This window comes from Oenanthe melanoleuca, chromosome Z (assembly GCF_029582105.1).
Source record: "Oenanthe melanoleuca isolate GR-GAL-2019-014 chromosome Z, OMel1.0, whole genome shotgun sequence".
Lineage (NCBI taxonomy): Eukaryota > Metazoa > Chordata > Aves > Passeriformes > Muscicapidae > Oenanthe > Oenanthe melanoleuca.
The window spans coordinates 39,677,789-39,704,626 of record NC_079362.1 but is presented as its reverse complement, the minus strand read 5'-3'; the positions used below and the strand labels follow the sequence as shown (position 1 = coordinate 39,704,626).

The 26,838-nt window shown below is 37.3% G+C and overlaps 2 protein-coding genes across 6 annotated transcripts in view; one reads left to right on the top strand and one right to left on the bottom strand.

Annotated features, from left to right (window-relative positions):
* The window catches only part of NAA35 (N-alpha-acetyltransferase 35, NatC auxiliary subunit), a 28,391-nt gene extending 17,898 nt beyond the window's left edge, over positions 1-10,493 (top strand). For 3 of the 4 annotated variants that reach the window (XM_056514267.1, XM_056514266.1, XM_056514268.1), the window contains exons 16-23: positions 18-116; positions 1,380-1,558; positions 3,170-3,306; positions 4,297-4,364; positions 4,596-4,736; positions 6,341-6,463; positions 7,583-7,663; positions 8,149-10,493. In XM_056514267.1, coding sequence (XP_056370242.1) covers positions 18-116; positions 1,380-1,558; positions 3,170-3,306; positions 4,297-4,364; positions 4,596-4,736; positions 6,341-6,463; positions 7,583-7,663; positions 8,149-8,208 — 888 coding nt within the window. In that variant the 3' untranslated portion in view covers positions 8,209-10,493. Of the gene's footprint in view, positions 1-17; positions 117-1,379; positions 1,559-3,169; positions 3,307-4,296; positions 4,365-4,595; positions 4,737-5,502; positions 6,084-6,340; positions 6,464-7,582; positions 7,664-8,148 lie in introns of those variants that run through there. The other variant, XM_056514269.1, reaches the window with a different exon arrangement.
* A 1,550-nt stretch (positions 10,494-12,043) lies between these two features.
* The window catches only part of GOLM1 (golgi membrane protein 1), a 31,113-nt gene continuing 16,318 nt past the window's right edge, over positions 12,044-26,838 (bottom strand). The window contains exons 4-10 of one of the 2 annotated variants that reach the window (XM_056514270.1): positions 24,634-24,688; positions 23,559-23,661; positions 21,225-21,351; positions 15,947-16,076; positions 14,544-14,831; positions 12,701-12,814; positions 12,044-12,375 (exon numbers count right to left, since the gene is read on the bottom strand). In XM_056514270.1, the coding sequence (XP_056370245.1) occupies positions 12,311-12,375; positions 12,701-12,814; positions 14,544-14,831; positions 15,947-16,076; positions 21,225-21,351; positions 23,559-23,661; positions 24,634-24,688 (882 nt within the window). In that variant the 3' untranslated portion in view covers positions 12,044-12,310. The remainder of the gene's footprint in view (positions 12,376-12,700; positions 12,815-14,543; positions 14,832-15,946; positions 16,077-21,224; positions 21,352-23,558; positions 23,662-24,633; positions 24,689-26,838) is intronic. The other variant, XM_056514271.1, reaches the window with a different exon arrangement.

Here is a 26,838-nt window from a genome sequence, read left to right as displayed (position 1 = left end):
CACTTTGCTTCTTTCAGCCATTCTGTAGTCTGATTCAAATCCATGGACACAACAGAGCTCGTCAGAGAGACAAACTGGGTCACATCCTTGAGGAATTTGCCACACTACAGGATGAGGTAATGTCCTAGGTAGCAGGCCAGCAAAGTTTTTTTCCAGGTATATTACTGCCAGAGTGAAGCATGGTACTAAATTCTAAATGAATGGTGAAAATCCTTAAGATAAGAATCCTAAAATTTAGCAAAAGAAATTGTTAGGATGCATCCAGAAACTTCACACTATATGTTGAACAAAAACATACTGCATTTTTTAAGATTAACTTTTTCCAATAAGTAGACTTCAGGAAAACCTGTTGTGATGTAATTTACTGGTAACTGCACAGCTTTTAGTCTCTATCCTGTTTGTGATTATCAAGAGATAACCAGGGGAGATAAACAAGGCATGCTTACAAGTCACCTTTGAAAATTCAGCGTTACCACCTACGTAAAATGTAAATGGCAAAATTTTATAGTGATTAAAAAGAAAGTAAAAAAAAATCACTCTTTAAAATATGTGCTCCAACTGAATTTGGACATCCCTCAAGAAGGGTGAGAGATGAGAAGAAAAAATATATTTTCTCCTGCTAGAAATATGACTATTCAGCAGTGAGAGCCATATAATAATAAAATATTTCCCGAGCCATATAATAATAAAATATTTCCCAAGATGTATATGGCAAGGAGAACAATTGAGGAACTTGGAGTTGAAAGGAGACTTTGTATGCTCCAGCTTTTTTCATGATGGTTTGTTGCAGTATTCTAGCCTAGGCACTGTTCTTTTCCTTTTGTAGCAGGTTGTGTGGATTGTTCTGTTTAAGATTACTGGTGATCGTCCAACTGTGAACAGTTGTCTTCCATACAAATTGCTTCTTAAGACAAAATTGGTCTTAGCAATATTTTAGATACTCTGTTTTAACGCAGTGTGTTTCTTCATACAAAGCTTATAAATTTATTTTTTCAGTGCAGCTAGTTTTTTTAAAAAAAGGTAAGTACTTACTGCAATATAGAGCAATGATCAATAGCATGTAATGGGTTCTGAGTTTATTCTCATGTAACTGCTAATGATCTATATACAAGTACATTTAAAAATTACATTACCTATCTAATGTTCTTGCTGTATTACTATATAGAATATTTTTGTTCTGTGCAGCAGAATTTACTTGGGTATCTTTCCAGTTTTCTGACAGTTTTAGACCTATTTCCATTTTGTAATCTGGAGCATAAATTTACTGACCAAATTTGTTAAGATCTGGTTGATTTTATTTCTGGCTTGGGATGCTGTTTCAGTCAAATATTTTTCTTCCTCTTATTGTTTTTTTTTTGTTTTGTTTTGTTTTCTGACAGGCAGAGAAAGTAGATGCAGCGCTTCATAGCATGTTACTGAAGCAGGAACCACAAAGGCAACATTTGGCTTGCTTGGGCACCTGGGTCCTATATCATAACCTTCGTATTATGATACAGTATCTTCTCAGTGGCTTCGAGTTAGAACTTTACAGTATGCATGAATATTACTACATCTATTGGTAAGAAGATACTTTATTGGCACTCTTTGAGGAAGAATGCTCCCAGGGAGCTGTAATTACACATATTTGAAGAAGGGATTTCAAATATGATTTATGATCTCAAGCTTGATCAACACTGTGTTTGGTTTACCTATTTATACTATTACAAGCAGAGAAAAAAAATCTGTTGGTCTCTAGTTTTTTAGACTTACTAAATAGTGTAGTTTTTCTTCCTGAAATAGTAATTCTCGCTCTGTTTAGCTTTTTGGCACATGGTCTTCTATTGACAATGAATGAAAAGTGTGCTGATTTTGGTGAACAAGAGTATGCAGGAGAAAAGCAATTTCCTTTATTCTTTTCTGCCTTCATAGTAACAGGATCAATAGTCTTATTGATCTCTAGTACTCTGGAAAAGTTCTGCAAAATTTTAAGTCATGACTGTTATCTGAAAGTTGACTAGCTAAAATTAACTTATCTGGGATACATATTTGAAGAGACATCTTTCACCTGTAGTGAAAATGACCACATTATTTACAGACAGAATACTTTTATTTTTCCACTTCCATTCACATTAATTATTTTTTTGTAGTTTATGTCTTTTGCCAAAAGATTTTTTGTTTTTAAACTACCAGGACATTCTTATGTAAGCCTTAAGCCTTCTTACTGAAAGACTAAAAGAGTTCAAATGACACAAAATTCAATGCATTGCTTTTCTATGTTGTTTCAACAGCGGATTAAGTGAGAAAATTAATATTCCAGAAGTTAGCAAAAAATGGCAATATTCTTCAAGTAGTAACTCAATACCAACTTTTGTATGAGACAGTATTTTTTTACCTGCCCGTATTTCCCTCTACCATTTTAATAAAGCCACTCTCAGTTGGAATTGTCATGTCAACTTCTTGCTTTCTTAAATGAAGAAAAAAAGAAGCAGTTTCTGAGAGGTAATGTGCAAATGAAACTCAAATTTCTCAGTAATTTTTTTCTGATTACAAATTCTTATACCTATTACTACATTTTTATTATGCTCCAAATCTGTAAGTTTTTTTCTATTCTCTTGGTCCCCTATTCCTTTTGATTTGATGTCAGGTAAGATATTTATTGGACTTGTTTCCGCTTTCTAAAAAAAGTTCTTAAAAATGTTCTTAAAGTTCTCTTTAACTCTGAAAGAATTGCATATGGATGTTGTGTCTCTGTGGGTTTGGCCCCTTTATGTAATAATTCACAGCTTTTTAATGCTTAAAAAAGCCAGTAGTTACCTTGTTTCTCAGAATAACAAATCATAACAAAAGTAGAAAAGGTATTAACATAGTATCTCTAAAAAACCCCACTTCATTTGGTGGGGGAAAAGTTCTAGAAAAATTTGATCTTACAGGAGTTTTGAAATAAGAAGCTTGGACTTCGCTCAGTAAATGTGTAAGAAGCTTGCATATCTTGAGTTGTTTGTAGTTGAATGCAAACCAGAACACAAACATGGGCCGATGTGTTGATTCCAGCCGTGTAAAACAAGGAGTTTCCATGCCCATACCCAGTGTCCTTGGCTAGGACACGTCCTCACCTCGTGGAGCACGTGCCCTGGCGCTCACGCAGCACGAGCGCGGTGCGTGCCTGTAACGCTCCGTGCTCTGTGCACAGGTATCTCTCCGAGTTCCTCTACGCCTGGCTGATGTCAACGCTGAGCCGCGCCGACAGCTCTCAGATGGCAGAGGAGAGGATCATGGAGGAACAACAGAAAGGCCGCAGTAGTAAGAAAACGAAGAAAAAGAAGAAAGGTACCTAGGTGTAGAGTGCTAACTCAAGGCTTCTTTTTTTTCCCTTTTGTGCAGACATCTAGAATTAAAATTGAAAATTTAAATCAGCTAACACTGATATGGGTAGGAAAAATATCCTAATGTTTATGAAGGCTGAATGTAAAACTTACTAAGAATTTCCTACTTATTTAGTTAGTTTTGTACTTTCAAATAGATCTTCCAGAAAAAACACAAACTCATTTATATTCACACTTCTATCAGTTCTGTTATGTGTTGGACCTTCTCAGAGTTCCTGCAAAATTATGCTTTTAGTGACTGTAACTAGATTCAAACACCAGACTTTCAGCATATTTATGTAATTCTTATTTGGCTTCAGAAGTTCTTAAAGCATGTTTCTTAATTTTCCAGTGGTGAATTTCCCTTTCTTTTCCTTGCCACTGTTTCAAGGGGAACAAACAATTGTATATGAACAGCTCAGGATCATATCAACTAAATTCCCTTGTCTAGAAGTTCAGAAAATTACTAATGTACTTGAGGTGGCAAGTGTTGGGCAGCTTGGCACTAATTCAACACGGGAAACTTAAAACAATGCTGCCAGGATTATTAGGATAAAAAGTGCTTTAACTTTTTAGCCCTAGAAGTCAAAAAGATGCCTGAACTAGACTAGGCCTCTTGTGTACAGACTGAAAGTTTGAGGCCTGTTGTTCACTGTTTTATAGTGTCATGGAAATACCACTGACCAATTTATTCCATGAGAGTATTTGAGAGCAGAATCATATTATGAGAGCAGAATCATGTTCATGTGATTAAGTGTGTCCTGAGGTATTTTTTGTAACCAGGAGCTAGGTAAGCAGAAATGCATGTCTAGGCTTTATATGTACTTCAGTTATTTTAAAATATAATTGAGAGTTAACGTGACTTTGTAGAAATTTGGGAGAACTCCTTTGATCTGAAATGAATATATGTGCTTACCTTGAATTAAAAAAATGTATTTTTATGTAAAATTTGCAGTTCGTCCTCTCAGCAGAGAGATCACCATGAGTCAAGCATACCAAAATATGTGCGCTGGAATGTACAAAGTAAGTAATTTGTGTTCTATTTGTTTCAGTTTTTTTGTAATAGGGATCCTGCACACATTGCATGCCTTCTTTCTTTGTAGTGGCGCTGGAAATTAGGTTCAAATTTATCATTTTCTATGGTAAATTCTCTACAGCTTTTCTATCCTTCCAGTTATAGCTAAATCACGTTTGATCTTCCTTACAGCAAAATATTATTTAATGCTTTTCACTATATTTATCCTTTTCTTTTAGACAATGATTGCCTTTGACATGGATGGCAAAGTAAGAAAACCCAAATTTGAACTGGATAGTGAACAAGTTCGATATGAGCACAGATTTGCTCCATTCAACAGTGTTATAACACCACCTCCAGTGCACTACCTGCAATTCAAAGTGAGTAATTTTCAACGTGGTGCTGCCCATGCTTTTATAGAAATAATTTACTCAAGTCATAAAAGTCATTTATTTACTGTTTTAAATACTGTCATAGCAAAAAGTTCACATTGAAGCTGTGTCACAATGGGAAGGACTTTAGTTCTGTGCAAAAAAGATATATTGCATTGAAGTCTTTATAAACTTAGATGCTTAGATGTTTAGAAATTTGTCTGATATGGCAGTTCAAGATGTATCTGTTGATTTGCATGAAATAAAATCTCTTGGAAGTCCATTAACGGACTTCTTGGCTGTGGTTATTTATAGCAGCATTTTTTATTAGTGCAGCAACCGAATAGAAAAATAAAAAAGTTAATTTTGAGTGTTGTTCAGAAGGGACCAGTGGAGGCTTGTGTTGTCCACACTCCTCCTTGAAGTAGCAGTGTAAATCACATTGCCTTGTGTCTTCATTTAGCCAAGTCTGAAAAAAAATCAAGGTTGGAGATTTTCCAGCCTCTTTGGTTAAACCTGAACCAGCTACTTTTTTCAGTTCTTTTAAGTAATAGGATGACTGAGGGTGCACTACGCTCTTTTTTCATGAATGTCCAGTCTTACTGAGCTACAACCTGTGGCCTCTCATGTTACTTTGTTTGCCATTATGAACTAGGAGTCTTTATCTTCTGACAGCTTTGTAACTGTCTTTCAAGTAGTTGTAGGCTTCTATTAAAATTACCCATTAGCATTCTTCCAGGTCCACCGACCTCTCCCTCTGGTGTACATGCTGTAGGTCCCCAGCCATCTCCACATCTTACCATCTTCCTTGAACTGCGTGGATCCAGCCCTGGATGCAGTATTTCAAACAAGAGAACACAAACAACTGTGTTCAGGATGATAACCTTCCTTGATATGCTGACCATATTCCTGCTTGTATACTCCCATATGGGGCTTGTCTGATTTGTAGTAAGAGCACCTTGTTGGCTTATATTCAGCGAGGTGTTTGCAGTATGCTTGGCTGCTCACCCAGCTGATTATTAGTCTCACCTGTGGGGCTAGTCTGAACTGAAACAGTGCTACTTTCTATTTCAGTTACTCTCTCCAGTTTAATGTTAGGAACTGTTGTAGTGGAAATTAAGAATTTATCAAGGTTTCCTCCTTGTCATTAAAGGAGGTTTTTTTAAATCCCTAATCAAGAACAAAAAAAAAAAATTGGTGGAATCAAAATTATATAAAATGAAGTTTTGTGCAGTTTCAGCATCTGACTTGCTGTAGCTTTGAGTAAACAACATACTTATATTTTCTCCTGGTTTTTTTTCCTGTAATTCCATACCCTGTTGCTAGCCACTATTAAAGCAAATGTACAGCAACTTATTCAAGAGAGAGACTGTTTTATAAAGATTGTGAGAGTTTCATTATGTTTTGTGGCACTGTAATAGTTGAGCACTGTGTTGTTGCTTGGGTTTTGCCATTTTAAATAAATGTTTTCAATTTTTGATTTTTAAAATAGTATTTAGTTGACGTAACTCTTCTCTTGAATATAGTAATGTGGTAAAAATAATCATCTGGCAATTTTAAATTTCAATTTTATATATTTTAACATGTATTTCTGTATTTCTGTAACACACTAGGAAATGTCTGATTTAAATAAGTATAGCCCACCTCCTCAGTCATCAGATCTCTACATGGCAGCTAGCAAGCATTACCAGCAAGCTAAAATGATTCTTGAGAATATTCCGAATCCAGACAATGAGGTAAGACTGAAATACTAGGAAAAGGAGTATTTGCTCAAAATAGAATGTTTGTTTTCAGCTGGATCTCCTTGAGATCCAAAATATACTTCATAAAATTCTGAGCAAAGCTGAGTGCTTTGATTAAGGAGTAGACCGTGGAGAGTGGTTGCATCTTACACAGCAGTCTGTTTCAGTACATCAGCTAGCTTGTAATAAAGTTGTACTCACTGTTAAAAAAAAGCTCTCTGCAGGGGACACAAGTTGCCGGATAGCAGCTTATTTCCTTGCATGTTGCCTTCTAGCCCCTTTCGAAAAGAACAGCATTATCACCAGACAGTGATAACATACTTGCTGCACTTAGTTGGCTTCTAGTAACTCAGGTGGACTCCTGGGAGGTGGGGAAAATAGGTATGAATATCATTAGGATGGAAAAAGGATTGAGCCTGGCACTTGTTCCCTGGAGCAGTTTTCTCAGCACTGAGCTGTAAACACAGATAGGAATTTCTCCCTCTTTGTCCATAGCCTAAAACCTTAAGTATCTGTAACTGTATTTTGGAGCAAGAAGGATGCTTTTTCTGTCACCTCTTAGCAGGTTAAGAAGAGTTACAGAATTAGGTCCTCCTGAGAATTTAGGAATCACTTTCTCCTCTCTGGACTCTGGTAGTACTCACAAGATAGTTAAGAGGTAGTTTGGAGCACGTCCAGAGCATTTCCGTGCAAAAAAGCACCAGTTTCTTACTTGAGTTCTTCTTACCATTGTGTTGCTGTGTTAAAGATTAGACACCTGGAATCTATCTGTACCCTTATTTGCATGAGTGCCACAGAACGGGCCATAGTTCCCATGTTGTTTTTGTTCAAGAATTGTTAAAGCTGTGGTTTCTATGGTCTGTTGAATTTTTTAAAAAGTGACTATTAAAATAGTCTTCATTAAACTTCTTTAATAATGACACCCTTCATTAAATTTAATTAATTCAGCTGTTGTACTTAAAAGCAAATCCAAAACAGTCTGATCTCTGTTAAACTGATCCTGTAAGAGAGCTGCTGTATTGCTAATAGTATGTAAACAATACAGTATTATCTTAGAAATAATTGTGAGGTCAGATGCTTTGACTTGAAGACTTCTGTCTGTTTTGTGTTTAGGTCAATCGAATTCTAAAAGTTGCAAAACCCAATATTGTGGTCATGAAGCTGCTGGCTGGAGGCCATAAGAAAGACTCTAAGGTAAGGAAATGCCAGCTCAATTGAATGTAGAATGTAGTAATATGTGAAGGTTGGATTCAGTGATCTGGGGATTGTCCAACATCAGTCATCCATTTAATTCTATGTAAAGCCACCACAGATCTCTTGAAAGCCAAATGAACACATTCTAAGAACAGGGAAAGTAACAATTTATTTTTCCCCTGGAAATAGTTTGTTGTAGTTACCTAAATAAGGAAAATTCTAACCTATAAATGTTTAGAGAAAAAAAATTGGGAAATGCTTGTAGGACAACATAGACTAATAAGAGTATTCTTCAATAGCGGAAACAAGCAAGTGTAACAGCAGCTTGTGTGAACAAAGCCATGAGAGTGCTGTTTGCCACAAGGACTATTTTTTTTTTCAATGAGTTGCTGTTTAATTTTTTTGTTCTGTCTGCAGGTTGTTCTCATTTTGAATATTAATTTTAATAGTACTGCTGTCTAATGTTTTAAATCTTTCCTTTATAGGTTCCTCCAGAATTCGACTTCTCTCCTCATAAATACTTTCCAGTTGTGAAGCTTGTTTGAAGGACAAGAGATTTTTGTTAGGCTACCTGAAGTATATCTGTGTAGCAGATACCAGCTCTAGGAGAGTAACTAGTGCTGCACTTGGACTGCGAGGGACATCCAGCGTAAACGTACTGTTATGTGGAATATCCATAGTCTGCTGCCTTTATGTGATTTGAATCACAACTGCTGTTTTAAAGTGGTTTGTATAAAGTTTATTGGATTTCATGCGTGAAGCTGATTCTAACTGTTATTAAAGAACATTGTATCTTAGTTGATATTATTACAGATTTTTATCATAAATTGTTACTACTGCATTCTTACAAAGTGGTGATTTAGAAACTGAATAAAAATCATGCAGTAGAGTCTCATATCTGATGTGCGCAGCAGAGCTACTGCAATTCTGTATTTAACAAAATCACATGGAGAGATTTTGAGTTTCTATATTTTTGCTTAATTATATCAGAATTGCTCACTTTGCAAGTAGAGAAGTGCTGGAGTTTTTTTCTCACCACATCTTCTAAGCTAAAACGATTTTTACAGAGACCAAGAGCAGATGAAAATTAATCATTTAGCTACTGAGTGAGTGATTCCTATTTGGAATTTGTTCCTTTGTCTTTGTTCTCAAAGTGCTGGAGAATCTGCACAGCAGACACTGCAGCAGGCACAAGCAGTAGCGCTGGACATTGAGGACTCTATTTTACCAATTCTGCAACTCTGTTGCAACCCTAATATTTGCTCCTGCAAACGAGGGATTGCTATACTTGCATGATTTTTATTCTCCATTTTTGACTGCAATGGGGCTGCTGGATCCTACTGTGTTCCGTAATAATTTACAGGTATAAATATCCATAACAGGAGAATCCCCAAACCTATCCTATTCCTTCATGGAATAGTTCTGCCTTCGAAGCTTTCAGATGTGAAATAATAGAGGTAAGCCGTTGTGTTGTAGCAAGGAGAAATGTTCAGAAAGCTGACCTGGCCCTGGCCAAGTCATACTTAGGCCATACAAGCAAATCCTTTGTTGGACAGGAAGATTCTTCATTTTGGTGTACATTGACTTCCACCACAGGCATGAGCTTGTAACTCCATATTGACTGTACAAGACATTTCTTGGTGTTAATCCTATCACCTGATTTTACTGGGGATTTATACCACTTCAGCTTCATCCCCTGAGCAGCAGCACTGCCAAGCTAGAACTTGAAAACAATGAGTAACCTCTGATGTGAGACACCCACTTGTCTTCCAGCAATTTGCAGCTTCCTGAAATAAGCAGAAGTACTGTCCTGAAGACATGTTTTTTCCAAATTCTCTGCTAAGGAGATGGCCCATCACATTAACATGTTTGCTCATCATCATGATTAATATAATTGAATGCTTCCACATAGCTGCCAAAGGAATAAAAAGCCTGGAATATGTAGAAGTAAAATGGCACTGAGCATTCACCTGGCTTCTTGTAAAGCCACAAAATCTTTCCCATCCTTAAGATCCTGAACTACATGACAGTAGCTCAAGGACAGCCTTTTGTTATTTCTCCAAAGCAAGCAGCAAGTAAAAGAGAATGCAAATTACATGTGACTTGTGGAACCAAGAAAATAGCAATAATATTATTTCCCCTTTTCATTACAATTAGAACTGGATAAATTGTACAGAATAACATCAATACACTAGAGACGATTACTTTCAAATGCTTACCTAAAATGGATCAGGTTTAGTTGTAAAGAAAGCTAAACCAGAGTGCTAATATAGCACCAAGATGATTAGAGGAAAGTAGTAATACCTCACACAACTTAAAACTTCAGTGAGAGACAACAATATGTACACCACAGTTCCAAATTAATTTCTTGTTCAACTAAAGGTCCTTTAATTCTAAAATCCTGTACGGTAGACATACAGGCCTCTTGCCTACTAGAAATCTACCACCCAAGTTAGAATGAAGCACTTGAAGTTATTGTGAATAAAACTGTAGTCCTTCATGCTTTCGAACATTGCTTTTATGCAGGTTTTCAGACCTCTGCCCTCAGAGGATTGCAAGTGTGCTTTGTACAGAGGTGGCCATATTTATGGAGGACAACATCCAGTTGGCTAGGAGAAGCCCAAAAATGTACAGAAGCACAGCCGAAACAGTTTTAAACTAACTCTCTGATAATATATTAATTACCCTAAAGTGTTTGATGCCTTGGAGTTTTTAACTTGATACTGGTAAAGCTATTCATTCAACTTGAATATAGTGTTTCACTGTCTATTTTTTACTGTTAGAATATATGCTTTTTAACAATCAATATTAAATTCCTGATCAACTTAAATCTCAGTTGCATAATTGTTTACAGATTAAGTCCTAGGAAAATGCTAAGAAGATGGGTAAATATTTTTATCTGAATTACGGGTAAACACTTTGATGTTAAAGTTGATGATACTGTCATTATTTGCAAAAAAAAAATCCCAATAACCCGAGTTTCCCAATACTTGTCAGAACAGATGCTCATTACTCTTCTCTCCTGCTTGCAAGCATTTGTTTTTCCTGCTGTGTTGACTGTAGCAGCCCAGACCAGTTAGGTCTTAGGTGAAAAACTGTGAACTGTTTCTGTTTTTAGGCTTAATAGGTATAATTTGCCTTCAACTCTGACCTTCACTTGATGACAACTCATACTCTTTTCATACACAGCCTTCCACTTGCATGTTTAGATACCTTAAGGCACAGCAGCTATAAACTAGTACACTGAAGAACGACACACCAGAAAAGGAGTTACAAACTGAAATGCTGTAACAGAAAGCAAAGACAAATTTGTGTTTTCTTAAATGGAATGCTGGTTGGCAAGTTAGTCACAGCTGTCTGCTGCTGTGCTGTCTTGATAGAATTAGGTTCTTACTCACCAAGAATGCTCCAAACACAGGTGTTGGTCCTGGAAGCTGACGCAAATATAAAAATTTCTTCAAACCAGCTGGCTATACCATGGTGGTTGGACTGCAGTTAAGGGTGCCTTAGTGGCAAGTAGAGGGTATTTCTAGCTTACTGCAAGTAAACTAGTTTTTAGTTTACATTTAACAAGTTACAGAAAAGGACTGCAGAACATTAACAAGATGATACATTGTGATTAACACAGGACTTAATAACATCTAAAGCTTCACCTGTGGGAGACACTGCCCTGTCTTCTAAATGCATAGTCTAGTTACCTCTGTCAGAAGTCCAGCAGAGAAGATGAGCCACGTTGAACAGCTGAGATTGCTACTGTACAAGGCAAGCATTTGCATTCCTATCTCTTGAAGAAGATAGTGACTGGGTGGAGTGAACAGTAGTTGTAGTACACCATCTCAGAGAGCTTCTGTCATGAAAAGTTTATGGGTTTTAATTTTTACACTTAACTTGTGCACAGTAACGGTAACCAAATTGTAGTACCGACCTTGTGGAATCAACAGAGCTTTCAGAAAAATCTTCTAATTTCTTAACAAGGCTAATCTCTTAACAAGAAGCTGCTATCATCAGAATCTTATTTGATTTTTTTTTTTTTTTACTTTGAAGCTAAGAACACACCTCAAGAGTGTAGTCTAGGAATTTAATTTGGAGGCCCAGGTCCATATATCATTCTGCATAGTATCTGAGGACTACAGTTGTGCCTTCTCAGTCTGTGTTGCAGTAAAAAGGTGCCACAAGAAGCACAAGCGTAGTTTGCAGCATGGATTTTTTCATCCTTCCTGTGTTTTGTTACAGTAACACAGCTCCTTAAATTCTTAAAACTAAGCTGGGGATTACTGTGCATTGCTCAGGGGAGAGATCCTTCCTTGGCAGAGGACTGCTCATCACCTACCACCAATCCACACCTACGCATACTGTAGTATGACTATACAAAGTAGCCAATTCAAAGTTACCACCTTTATTGCTACCTGATTGCAATTTTATAATTTATAGGAAGGAGAAAGTCATTGCAGAGGCCAAACTGCTTTGAAACAAACCACCAGAGATTTACATCTTTCCCCTATTGCAACAGTACTAAACAGTACTACTCGGTTTGGGCCCCTAGTCAAGTCTTTAGAAGATAATCAAAATCTTCTAAGATCACTTCGCTTGGATCATTTCTGCATTTGGATGAAGACGTGACTCAGTTGCATCATGAACTTCCTTTGTTCACAACTTCTGTTGTCCTTCATCATGGTCAGGTAAGTGGTTCTTCAGATCTTCAGGGTTTTGAACTAATGAGAGGAAAAAAATAAAAAGGTATAGAAATCTCTTTAAGAGGCAGCAGTTCTTCATATAGAAAGTTCTATCTAGGAAACAACAGAAGAAGTTTTGTAAGGACTGTTAAATACTGTGTAGTACAGTAAAGTTACAAATACCACACCCCCCACTAAAGAGTAGATTCAGTGGGACTATACAGAAAATAGTATATAAACATGAGGGAAAGTTAAAACAAATAAATTACGTAGGTAAAGCTTGCTACAGCATACCACGCAAAATGTCATCTTAGCATTTTCAGCACATGATATTTAGGTTAAAACTGGTGTTTTTCTTTTTTACCATTTTCAATCCCTGCAAGTGCTGCTTGCTTGTCTGTTTCTGATTCAGCTTCATTCACATCTAAGTTGTAATCAACATCCTTGTCCTGGCTTACTGCTTCATGTTCCTGTTTGTCTGGAAGAAGATTAAAATTAAGTAGTTTTATACTATACCATAAGGTCATCTGCACACAAAAACAGTGCTTGATTGTAAACATCTTCCACAGAATTACTTTGCTACTGAATGAGTTGCTGTTCTGAGTAAGTTTTTATACTATTTCTCCTTTGAAGTATTAATTTTCAGAGCAACTTTGGCTGTAAATCCTGTCAAAAGAACTAGATAGAAGACAGTCTTCTGGGATTTGGAAAGCATAGCAAAATCAGATGGCACTCTGATGAACATAAAGAGCACTACACAATTTCAGAATACATTATGGGACAGCCTGAGGAAGAGGAAAACCTGAAACCATTGCTGAAAACCCCTTCTTGTTTTATCTTGTCCAGTAAGCAGAATGCTGTAACTATAGCATAAAGTGTTTTATGATGTGCTAAGCTGTCACAAAAGTACTTTTCTCCTAGAAGAGATTTTCTTCACCCAATCATTAACTCCTGTTAAGCAACATTCATTGACTATCATAAGATTTCTTCAGATAGAGAACTCAGGCATAAATGGAAACATTTCTGATTGCCAAACTACTATCATTATTTTTCAAATAAGCAACCACAAAAAAAGGTAACAGCGGAGAGGTGTAAGTAAACCTCACTTAAGATGGACCACAGCCTCTGTTTTAAGTGTTCTTAAGACAAGCCTTCCAGTTAGTAAGTGGCTAAGAAAGAGGCTTGAAAATTTTAAGCCATATTCAGACCACCATATCAAATAGATTTTTATCATTATAGACCTAAAGGTCTGAAAATTTCAGAAGCAGCTCTTCTTGAAAGAGGATGCCCATAGACTACAGAAGAAGTCTTTCGACCTTAAGGTCATTTAGCTACAAGGAACCTATGCAGTAAGGTTGAACAATAAGGCCTGAAGTGTATCCCCCTGGCCTTTTAAGCTGACAGAAATGCAGACCTTTGAAACTGAGCTTTCATGGGCTGCATGGCAGAGGTTTTTCCTTGCACTAATCACTGGATTATTTTTTTAAATCTAACTTTTCTTCTATTTATTTCTGTTAAAGCAATTTAGGTAACTTGTAATTACATCTCTTTGGGGTATATCCTTCAAGTCAGAGGAATGTCTAGACATTTGTCAGGTTTAGACACAGCATCAATACTCTGCTGCTCAGTGCTGTTGACATGTGAATTTCAGGGTCACTTGATAGATGTCAGAAACTGGCACCTTTACAATATCTGATCCATGTTTTGATGACTCACAACACTAAACTTCAGATACCTGAAGTCTGAGTAACCAGTTTTACTCATGGTAGCTTTTTTTGAAATAGGAATAGCTAGTATTCATACACTGACATTGTAAAAATACTAACTGAAAAATATCCATGCATAAGCAACCCTCTACTCATCAGTGCTTTGGATGATTAACATCTCATCGTTTTCAGATGCATCATACTCTTTTAAAGCTCCAGTACCAAAAAGTTTTGGGGTGAATTTTCCTCAACACATTGTAGAGCCAATGGAGAGATAGTAGGACTGTTACGGTGATGCAGAGGAACTCAGCCTGGCAGCTCCGTGTTGCACAATCAGAAGCCTACATCTTAACTCGTGCACTGCAGCAGATTGCTCAGGACTGACACCTTCCACATCACACTGACCTTTATGAATACTTGTACTAAGTCTGGCCCGCTTCCACCACTGTTGTGGAAATCATGCCCTATTCCACACTTTCATTTTGTTGACATGCTACATACCAGCCTTTCCAGGGGGTAAGTCATCCTGCTTATCATCGTAATTTAGGAGCTCTTCCCTCTCAACTTCCTCACTGGCAGCCTGCTCTGCTGCTGGCTCTAATATATCTTGCCCAGCTACTTGTTTCTCATCCTCAGGTGGATTTGGGTCCTTCTCTGACTCAGGCAGCATTTCCTTGTGACCTGCAGTAGCCTTAAGTGACTCTTGAGGTTTTTCCAAGTGACTAGAAAGCTGCTCCTCTTCTGCCTTAGGCTCCTGTTTTCTGATGTTGGTTAGGCTGTCTGTTCCTTCTGAAAACAACAAAAATGATTCTGAGTGAAAAAAACCTATAATAAATAATGCTTTATATTTCTCACTAAATTCATTTTCCTCTGAAAGAGTATCTTCCAATCACATCAGTTCAAGAGATAAGAGGAAGACAACTCATGTTTCTCCTACTAGGAACAGCTAAAGAAGGGAACTTTATTTACTGTCAACAGATTCATGTTTCTACGTCCTTAAAATTTTGGTACATATGATTAATAAATTGGGCAAGTGAAACAAAGCAGTTTAAATAAAAATTGTGGTGTTCTATGTAAGCATCAGGTTTCTGTGTGTTACATCTTGCTACCAGCAATAAAATTGATTTGGTGTTTAAAAGCAGCTCAGGATAAAGCATCACAGAGGCAAATTTGCAAGTATCCAAATCTGTTCTTATTTTTAAACATGAAGAGTGAAGTGCAGGACTGCTACAATTTTTATTTGACATTAACATATGTATTTTTTCTCATGCATCTGCGTTTTCATTTTAAAAAACCCATTACATCTTCTCAATTAAACTGTAAGTAGACACTGTAAGAATTGAATTTCTATCACACACACTACTGTGCAAAACAGGCACACAAGGATACATCCACTCAAATTAATAGTTTCTGAAGTTTAGTGCCAAAAGGAACCATTAGGCTAACAACCTAAACCCATGCGTATAATTTCTTTTAATTGCATTTGGCTCAATGACAACACACGGGAAGTATAGATGTGTGTTTGCTGTAAGCCTAACTTTCAGCTATTCCACACAGAGGAAGGGTGCCAGGCTGAGTATGCCAAGCTTACTAAGAAAGCAAATTTTAAGTATGCTTGAAAATTATTCCTTCCAAAAGTTGGGTATTTTCTCCATATTAAATGAGGAACATGACTCCAGAACTGTAAATATTTTTACTTTCCCTTATGTGCAACATACCTACTAAAACAAAACTGAACCAACAGAAATCCTAGCAAGTTTTCATCAGCTGGAAACCCGACTGATGTTCAGACTGTTGGTGTCACTTTTTTCATCTTAATCTGGTGTACAAAAATGTTTCTAAATGTTCAGTTGAATTACAACCGTTCTTAACCAGTTGTTAGTGAACCAAGGATTCCATCTCACCTTGAGCCTGCATCAGGTCTGTCTTTCTTACTGTAGGTACAGCTTTAGGAACATCTTCACTGGTTTTCTGCTGTTTCAAGTCAGCCTGCTTGAACCCCGTTTGCTTCATTGCTGACAGTTGAGTATCAACCTATAAAGTGAATGTACACTGATAAGCACTGGTGTGTATAACTGCACCTGGATTTGGAAAGGGAAGTAAAATTTAGATAAGAATTCTGCATGGGAAAAAATCCCAACACACTCCAAAATATATATACACATATATATACACACTGGAATTTTTAATGGTGACAGAAGTACCATACAATTCTGAATATGCAGTAATGTTTCTATGTAACAGCACAGCACATCAGGAGAATTTTAACATACCTTATTTAACTGCAGCTAATGACAAGATTAGTGTCCTTCATTATTCTCAGAGTGTTACAGAACAGAAAAACCACACATTTATCCACTGTTGTTCTGCTACTGTGTCAGGGTTAGCAGAGCAAATAAACACATGCCATTTACTATTAAGAATCTACAGGGCAGGAAAACCAAGTTTGGTCCTCATTAGACTTCACCTGAGTAATGCTTGTATAGAACTGGTCTGTAACTATATTAAATGCAGGATTAAGAAAAGTGTAAATTATCAACTAGAAAAAAATATCTGTTTAACATGATGAAACTTGCTTAAGACTGTATTAAATTCTGGTGCTAGACTGCTATAATCATCTGATCCACTTAGATATTAAGCCTAAGATGTACACCATAATGAAGATCTTCCAACTGGGCAATTAAAATTCTATGTATGACTTTTACTTACATTGGCATTGTCTCCCTCACATGGCCATAGTCTCCCTGTATGTCAGTGTTGACATGTTTACCTACTTGAGGCCCCCTTCCATCCCCTCCCCATCTCTGGATCTAATGGCTGGCAGTCCTGTGCTTGGTGTTGTCTCTGTCAGTGAATCCCCTCATCTACAGCAAGGAGAACAGGCAGCTCAGGAATGTCATGTCACCACCTCTCCATAAATGACTCCTTAACTATATGAATTAAGTATTTGGGGGTGTAGGTTTGGACCTCTTGAGAGACACAGGACTCAACTTAGGATTCACTATTAGTTACAGGTGAAAATGAAAGATGGTCTGAGGGATTTACACAGGTGAAATTAAGAACACCCGTCTTCTAGGAGGGGAATTTGGAGCTGCCTGTAGAGAATGGTGATTCTCCAGCTACAGGCATGTTTCTGGAGTTGAATGGAGGTAGAAGGGGTTTGAAAAGATGAGGTGGCTATGCTTCCCCTAACATAGCCCTATGGCTCATATGGTACCCCTTGCAGCACCCAGGCTCTTCTCATGGTCACAGCTTAAGCAGTCAAGACCCTGCTTGCCCTGGTATACAGAGTTATTCTTTCCCCTGTCATCTTAGAAATATTAAATGAGGGTGCAAAGCCAGGGCCAGTGGGGGAAAAGCAGAGCTGACCTGTTTGCAGATGAATTTATGAGAATGATCAAAGAGAAAGACTTGGGAGGAAAAGGAAAAGATAAGCTCAGATATGGGTTTACCAGCCTGGCAGCCCTGCATCACTGACTTCATTGGGACCAAGAAGCTACAGCTGATGGCTCCAAACAAATGTTGCTTACTTCCACGGTCACTGGAAACCAGAATGCTCTTCCAGTCACCATCAGCTCGCTGCATTACCATCACTGCTCTCCAGAACCACCTCAAAGGAGTGAGTTGTATCAAGGTGGGGGTCAGCTTCTCCTCCAGGTAACAAGAGACAAGACAATGGGAAATGGCCCCAAGCTGCCATTTCAAACCAGAAAAGGTTTAAATTGGACATTAGAAAAATTTTCTTCGCTTAAAGGGTGGTCAGGCTTCTCCTGGAAGTTTTCAAAAGTTGTGCCATAAAAATTTGGCACTTGGAAACATGGCTGAGTGGTGAACACAGCAATGCTGGGTTAATGGCTGGACTTAGAGGAGGATCTTAAAGGTCTTTTCTGACCTTAATGATGTTATGATTCTGTAATTGGCAGAGAGCTTTGTCAATTCAATTCATACAAACATTGAACATGAAATACACACAGGAGCCCATTTTCTTCTAAACCAGTTTAGTGAAAAAACCCGAGTGTTACAAAATCCACATTTGTTCAATGGGGATTTTTTGTTGCATTTTCACTTTTGTTTCATTTGCTAAATAAAATAAAGCCAAGTACAAAGAGAAATAAAAAGCATGCACACATTTAGACAGACAAACCTCTTTGTGTCTGGTAGGTTATAAATGAATGGGCAATCTTATGGTAGAGGAAGCCTCACAGTTGACAGAATTGTTTTCTGTTACCACTTGTCATTGGTACTGTCAAGACTAGCGTCCCATTTATCTAAGAAGGGCAGTGAAACACTATGTTGTCAAATATTCATTCAGTCATTTGGAAAAAAGACTGCAGAAAGAAGTAGCTAAGTCACCAAGAAGCCAGAGTTGTAGCATTAATACTTGGCTGTTTTGAAAGGCATTTAATTTCCATCAAAGTCAGGCAGAACAAGACCTTTTTGTGTCAACACCATGAAGTCTAGTATCAGCAACTAATTTAGCATTAATTCTTACTAATGCTTGATAAGCAAATGTTACTACATAATATTTGGTTATTGCAGTAAAGATATTCAGAAGAGCTCCATCTTCCTTCAATCAGTAAAACATATTTAAATATGGTTCTGTTTTATAAATAATTCAGTTCCTTGAGATCACTCTCTACAGTAGAAATCATCAGAAACATAAGATAATTTTTCACTTTTTGTTTGGCATGAATTCTTCTGCAAAAATACAGAGTCTGGACTTAATAGCAAGAAGTTACCTCTTAATTACACATGCAAAATTCTTTACTTATCTTAAATTTCTAGCCAAGTAATTCTTAATGTCAAATAGATTCAAAGGGTATATGCTGATCTTTTTTACGTTGAAATAGTTGGATAAAAAGATAGCAATTGAACATGTTATATTTCTTCAGCCAAGTAGTATATATCATTCCACAAATTACAGAGCTCTAAGTAAAGCTGTTTACAGAATCACAGAATCACAAAGTTGGAAGAGACCTTCAAGATCATCGACTCCAACACATGCCCTAACACCTCAACTAAACCATGACACTGAGTTATACATCCAATCTTTTTTTAAACACATCCAGGGATGGTGACTCCACCACCTCCCTGGGCAGACCATTCCAGTAGTTGGTCACTCTTTCCACAAAAAACTTTTTCCTAATTCTTAGCCAACCAACACTCCATTTTCTTTCTGTTTTAAGACAGACTTTTCTATTACATAAGCACATACATTTTAAAAATAGGAATTATTCCAGCTTAAAACACTGGACAAAAACATAGACTTTGTCAGGGTCATCTTGCACTAGCTAGGTGTATGCTTTTATAAAAGCTGAAATTCTTGGGCAAGCAAACAACTGAGAAAATTACTGCTTGGCCAAGGAAACACTGCCACAGATACTAGGGAACACAAGCAGACAGAAATTATTTAGGCAGTAGCTGTATTATCAGTTAGCTCATCTGAGACCATCTCATTTACATATAAAAAGGATAAGAGACAACCTGCCCAGCCTTACAGATAATCTGATTTGAGTAAAAGTTCCCTCCAACTATGCACTTTCATGCAGGAGACTGAAATTGCCCTGCAGAGGAGCTTCAGTCAAAGTCCTCAGGTTCCTTCTAAGATGATCTATCTTCCAAACTAGAAATGGTAAAAGAACCCCAAAAATCCAACAAACAAGCACATACAAACAAATAAACAAAGAAAAGGAATCTAGTGCAAGTAATTGTAATTAAAATCTGTTGCAAAGCCACACTAAAAATTAAGTTGAACACCTCTATATTAGAGTCTTCCCTAGATCAACTTTCTTAAACAAGACACATTTGACAAACTAATGTGTCATCTCCAAATGATGAGGGTTCTCTTCACTTACAATTATGTATTTATTATTTACTTTTTATCTACTTATTTGATACTGTTGATAAAAACTATTGACAAGAGCTGTAACTTTTATTTTAAGGCATAATTGGATAGCACTTCCTCTCTCTAATTCAAGTCACTTCATTCAAGTTGCGCTCTTACATAGTTACATTCCCAAGATAAAAGGTCACACACCTCAGTATTCTGTCTGCCCCACTTTACATAAAGGACTGGACACAGACCATTAGCTGGGAATCTCTGGGCAGACGTTTTAGATATTTTCTCACACGCTTTTTCACCTCTTTGTAAAACCAAGATTCATTCCTCACTGCCTTACCCTTTCCCCTTCTGAAGTCATCAGATTTCATGTTTTCCTAGCCAAAGAGAAAAGAGTATATTCCACCAAACCCCCACTGCCTTTTTAATGAGAGTAGGCAGTAGGCCACCCAGGTAAAGGCAGTCACATGTGCAGTCACACATAAAAAGTCCTACTTCTGAAACCTCTGTTTATTCAGTAATCCTGAAGAAAGGGCCATTTTGATACAGAAATAAACAGGTGCCTTCTCACTCAAGAGTTTAACTGCCTCTTTCCAGGGCTGTCCATATCAAGCTTAACCAATCAAATCCTATCTTTGGCCAAATTCTGCCTCAATGAAGAAGTATCAATAAATCACATGCCAAGACAATCTCAGGCATGAGATTGTCAGGATTTCTGAGGATTTTCTGCCACCCTCTGCACCCCAGGAGAAAAAGCCAGCTGACATGCAGCCAACCTACTTGCCAAGCCTGCCCTACTCTAGTAAGCCTTCAATAGGTCCAGCAATGAATTTGTGGTTCTTTGGCTCAGAATATCCAACAGCAAACAGCTGAGACATTTGATTTTCCCTTTATTCCTACAGTAAAATGCTGTTGACATAAAAGACTTCTGTGAAAAGTCATAGCTGATGAAACCTTGTACTACAATATTTAGGGCTTGCTGCTTCTCTGAAGTGATTCAAAATTTATCCTCATCCTTAACACACAAAGCAACTGAGTACTTTAACAAAGTCAAAACATATTGTTAACTAAAGTTCAGTCGTGCAAACATTCCTTAATGGATCCCATACCTCTTCCAGCATCACCTCTCAAATTCTGTCCATCTTAGAGACACACTGATTTGGAGTCTCCTACAGGAGGTCTCCTTGTTCTGGTCTTGAAATCATCCCATTCCCATAGATCAGAAACATACAATAAATACTGAAGTAGTGAGAAATTTAAGGGGAAATGGGGTAATGCTTATAGGAGATAGCAGAAAGGTGAAGAAACACTTAAGAATTTTCAAGAAATTATGCAAACCATACCTGGCTATCTTCTGTGAAGTCTTTGTTTTCTTTGATTTGTGGTACATCACTACTCTTCTTTGTAAGCTCATTTATCCTTTCTTCACATTGTTCTTTTAATTCTTTCATCTGGTTGATGCATTGTGACCTGAAAAAAATATGCACAAGACAAATAACTCTCATTTAGACTCTTCTAAAATGTACTTTTGTAAAATTATCTAATTTTTTTCATATATCTATTTTTTCATTACTTTTTATTATTTCCTTAGTTCTACTACCTGGGCTTACATTTGAGAATTCACTAGGAAACAATGAGGCCTTGACTTATCCTAAGGACAAATTCATAGTGCAGGCATGCATTCTTTCTTCTGTTGGAAGAAATTAATTTAAACTATTTTTGTTTGACTAGGTCAACAAGCTACATGATTTTTTCTTTGTGTCTTTGCAAGTTCAATAAGGTAAAATCTATTTTGATCCTTGAAGCATTTCTACTATGATTACAAAAATTCATATTTTAATTTTAAAAAGACGAAGCAGAAAAGTACCAGCTGAAACAGAAAACAGATGTAATCTACTGTTAGCAAACTGAACTCAATATTTCAGCAAAATGCAGTGCTGCAAGATAAAACAAAACGTATGTTACAGAAATTGAGTTCACTAGTAGCTACTGTAAGTTCCAGAAGGAATACATCCTAAAGATGCAAGCACTGTATCTTTTACATACTTTTAATAGTTACACAGCACCATTAGCATCTTAATCTTTGTGACAACAGTCTTTTATCTGCAAGTGTGCAGCCTGTCTTTCCCTCCTTTCCTAATTCCTGAGTCAGGTCTGCTGTTTGAAGCAGTGTTTTTCCTAAAGCTGCCAGGGCAGTGTTCTCCCCTTCTAAGGATGTGCTGGGGATCCTGTGCAAACCCAGGAGTTTTGTCAATCTCAGTTTCTCAGGGCAGGTGGCTGCAGTCAGGGCAAGACCATCCTTGCACTTTGTAAGTCATTCTACAGCTTTTGGTTTATATCAGAGGAAGAACAAGACCTAGCAAATAACAAACCAAGCTAAGCATTACCCCCAACATGGGTGATAAACCTCCAAGTTTTACTAAGGCAGACTAACAACATCTGTCTTGTATCACTTCCCTGCAGTGTATATCAATCCAGTGCCTCTCATGTGGAGCATGACTGTCCAGCAGATGGATATATTTGTGCTAAATACAGATCTATTTGTTCCTGCTGATCTCCCGCTTAAAAGGAAGAAAGACACTGGCAAACAGATTCACTGATTAGCACAGAACTATCAACAGAGTTCCATGAGTCTCAGGTCTGTCATTTAACTAAACAGCAACCAGACAGTTTTTGGTACCATGGTACACAACAAACACAGAGGGGGAAAAGGAATCTTAACAGACACTTAAGCAACACAGCTTATTGAAAGGCAGGCACAAACTAAAGTTTCCAACTTCATTCTACTTTTCTGTTAGAAATCTTAAATTACAGCTCCACTAATATAATTCATCTAGGTCATCTTTATTACATGAGTAATAATCCAAAAAAAGGTCACAACCAGCTGGTAATCAATAAGTATCACAGAAGCACGAACATTAACCCTTAATTCTAAGGTCAAGGAAAACCAAAGAGAAGAAAAAATACCTATCACTATAACAATTACATTCTCGATGGAACATCATTATGAAACATGCAAATAGCAAGTTCTATTGCTTTTTTATTTCTATCCATAAGGGGGAATATACTACAGGTTGTGAAGGCAGATAGAGGAAACAAGAATATTATTGAGCAGAAAGAACTGAGCAGAAATTCTTAGAAATACCAGAAATGTGTATTTAGTATACGGATACTGGTAAGTACTTTTGTTCAGTTTTCCATGCTTTAAAATTCAGTGGGAAATCACAAGAAAAAGCCATGACTAGGTATGTCATGTAAAGCAGAACACATGAGTCTGATGGTACCAGAAATTCCCAAAACCTCTGTCAGCTCAATAAGGTGCAGCTTCTCATCAGGTGTTCCCTATCTTAATTCAAACTTCTTCACAGTTTAGCCTCTTCATGTTTCAGTTTTTCCCCACAATTCTTAAGTGATAATATTGATACTTTTATCCTCCTGCAACAGAAGGAACATCGAGAAGTGTCTGGGCACAGACATGAAAAACATTGGAAAGTTTATGCTCTTTTCCAAGATCAACTGTGAGCAACCATAAGCAATTTTAGAAGATGTGTCAGATATTACTTTCTCCTTAAAACCATGTATTTACAAACAGAGCTATAGCTAACACAAGAGTACCCTGGTTTATAACCAAATCACCTATAATTTGGGAAGTCATCTTTCCTAAAGAACATACTTACAGGTCATATGAGAACTTCCTCTGAAGGTTAGTCTGGTTCTTCTGAAACCAGTAAACATCCAGCTGTAACTTTCCATATTCTGTCTGTAACTCTTTCAAGTGTTCTGGTCAAAGCAGGATTAAAATACACATTAAAATACACATATACATACATATTCTACAACACAAATGCCAAGAAACAAATCTACAGTAAGAATGCTAAATTAATTCACCTGTCATGCAAATTACATTTCATACATATGCATAGATAATTGTTAAATTTATTCAACAAGGGTGCACAGACTCTGGTAAGAATAACCTTTCAGCAAAAACAGTATAGTCCGTATTTTTACCTACTTTTCCTCTTAAGGATTACACAGAACAGATTTGCAAACCCTGCTAAGTTGCAGTCTGGAAAATCTTTAAGTCTATGAAATCATAATCAGCACACAATATGAAACAGCATTCACATTTACCAGTCATATGCAGACAAGCTTGCAATGCTTCCCTGAACAATATGCAATTTATAGCCATGTTCCTTAGCAACAGAGGCATCTGTGGTTTAGCGCTTTCTTCCTGATAGAAACCTTTGTGAGAGAGCAGCAAAAGACAATACCACAACATACATACCTCTTTGTAGGATTAATTCCCAAGAACCTCCAGAGGAATACAACACTAACAACAATTTTGATGCACTGTCATGAATAGAAATGAATTAGACTGACTTTTCTTATTTAGTATAGGATTTGAGAATTCCTCTGGTGCTAAAAATGCATGACCCCACATCTCAGGGCAGAATGCAAGATTATGTTGCCAGGTAAAATTAAGAAAAAAAGCATTAACTTCGTTCTATTCCATATTGCATCGTAAGAGTCAGGAGTACTACACCAAGCACTACATGGACAAATCCTCCTACTATTGAGGCAGATTAGTCTGGAGCTATCCAGAAGAAGTATCTAAGTCATGGCAGCTCCTGTACCACCCCCATGACTTGAAGAAAGGCAGCATTCGCAAAAGACCACAGGAAAATGCAAGTCTTAAAAACAGAGGGCCTAAAAGTCAATATGAGACAGATTCACAGGAGTACTACAACATACCTCGTAGACTCTGAATCAATCGATCATTTACTGTGATGTTACTCATCAGCACTGCCTGAAAGAAGCAGAACAAAAACCAGTGTTTTAATTGTGAAGGACCTGTATTACCATTATAAACACCACCTATTAAAGCACTTGTAATAAGATGTACTTTTTGTGTGTCACACTTGTAACAGTGTAACAGTAGAACAAAACCTTCTAGCTACTTAGAGATCTCCTATCACAAACAACATTCATTTTAATATAGATTTTCCAGTAAGGGGGACTGGGGGAAGGTATCACTGCACAAATGAAAAGAGAAAGAATTTAAAGTAATTTAAAGATACTAAAATTGCTTGTAACTTTATTCTAATTTAATCTCACAACTGGAGCAACAGTCAGACTTACTGTATTTATCTCTTGAAGGAAGAATACAGCATCACAGCTCACTGTAAATTACCTTCTTACTCAGGAATCAATACACCTGCATTCAGGCATGCAAAGATGAGCTATGAAAGTATTAATCATTCAGCATTAAGCAACTCCAGGAAAGCAAGGTGAAGCTCTTGCTCTTCCTTTTCTATCTACCTTCTTGATTGCTTTCATGTTGGAGTGGCCTTCTTCCACTCCCTCGCTTTGCTCCCCCTCTCATTCTGAAGAGGTAGTCAACATAGGAACATGTTTTGCCTGTTCTTTCATCAATCTCCATCTACCATTCATGTACACACATACAAAACACCTAAAAACTGAATCAAGTCACAGCTAAGTGAAATTATTCCTGTGAGCCAGATGTTATGATAACTCAGGTTCATATTCAATATTTATCAAGTCTGATGCAGAAAAGTTCTTAAGAATACAAAAAAGAGATCCACTGACTCTTAAGAAACAATGCAGTCCAGACTTAGGAAGGTATTTCTCAGGCTCCATTGTCAGTTCCCCTATTATCCTTGTCCTGGGAAACTTCAAGGTTCTTCAAGGGTCCCAGAAAATCAGCTCCTCTGTTTCCCAAGGCTTCTGCTCTAGTATTGATGTGTGTATACGTCCACACTCGAAAAAAAGTAACAGCATCCACTCTGTCTGTCACCCTGAAACACTGACAGCATTGTCGGTACCTCTCCTCCCAAAGGTTACAGTAATAGAGCCAGTTGATTAGGTGAAGTGCAGCGCTCAATAAATCTGAGTGGGCTAGCACCCAGCAGAGTAGTAGATTTGCCTTTGAATGACCCTTTAAAGAGTCCTGCTTCACAGAGGTGGCCATTCAGCTGTTGCTAAGTATTTCTACACCATTCTCTATGTACAGCTGTTCTGTGAACACCACCATGAAACCTCAAGAAAAAACTCCTTTATTAAAAAGCAAAAAGAAACTCAAAAAACAGTAACAACTTACATGTACGATTGTTTAATATCTCTCCCTCTTCTTTTTCATAGGTCAGATAAATAAAAAATGAATTTGTTTTCACCAGTTTATTGGGGAAAGGAAGTTAATGTTTCAGTGGAAATTCCAAGTTTCGCTAATGTGTGGACAATGTAGTCAGGCTGTTCCAGGATTACCACCTTCAGGATAATAGAGCATTGGCCATTACCAGAAACCGTCAGTGGACTAGAAAAATCAGTATGATAGAGAAATTTTGTAACTTTATGTACTTACAGTTTTTTGTGGGGCTTTGTTGGCTTTGGCTCTTTTTTATGGGGGAGAGGAGGGGGGAAGATTAGGAGGGAATGGGGGGCAGGGAAGGTTCCTTAAAATGAAACTCCTAAATGCCAGGATCACTTATGTGACAGTAAAACAGAAAGTGTTATATATTTGGTACATATATACCTTCCATGTTAAAAAAAGTCTCTTTGAATCACAACAGTGAAGTAAAGAAGTCTGCCTTGGTCTTTCTGGATTACATATAAAACTTTCTTTTGGCAAAGCCACACCTACCTCCTAGAATGTGTGGGCAAAAGTCCAGGCAAAAATCTGTTAAAAACTAGTTAGGTATTTAACTTGAGCAGGAAATAATGTTTAATAATTTACAGCACAGTACTGCAACTGTCAGCTTCCAGTCTGACTAAGTCAATAAAATCAGGCCTTCCATTCTTCCTCCTATCATTCAAGTGTTAACTAATTTTCACCTTGTGGCTGTAAACTAAGCAAACATTACTTACTTCCGGGGTTTTATGCAGGTCAAGAATGAAAACTACTGGGAATCTCTCAGCAGACACATGCCAATACTCAGTTCT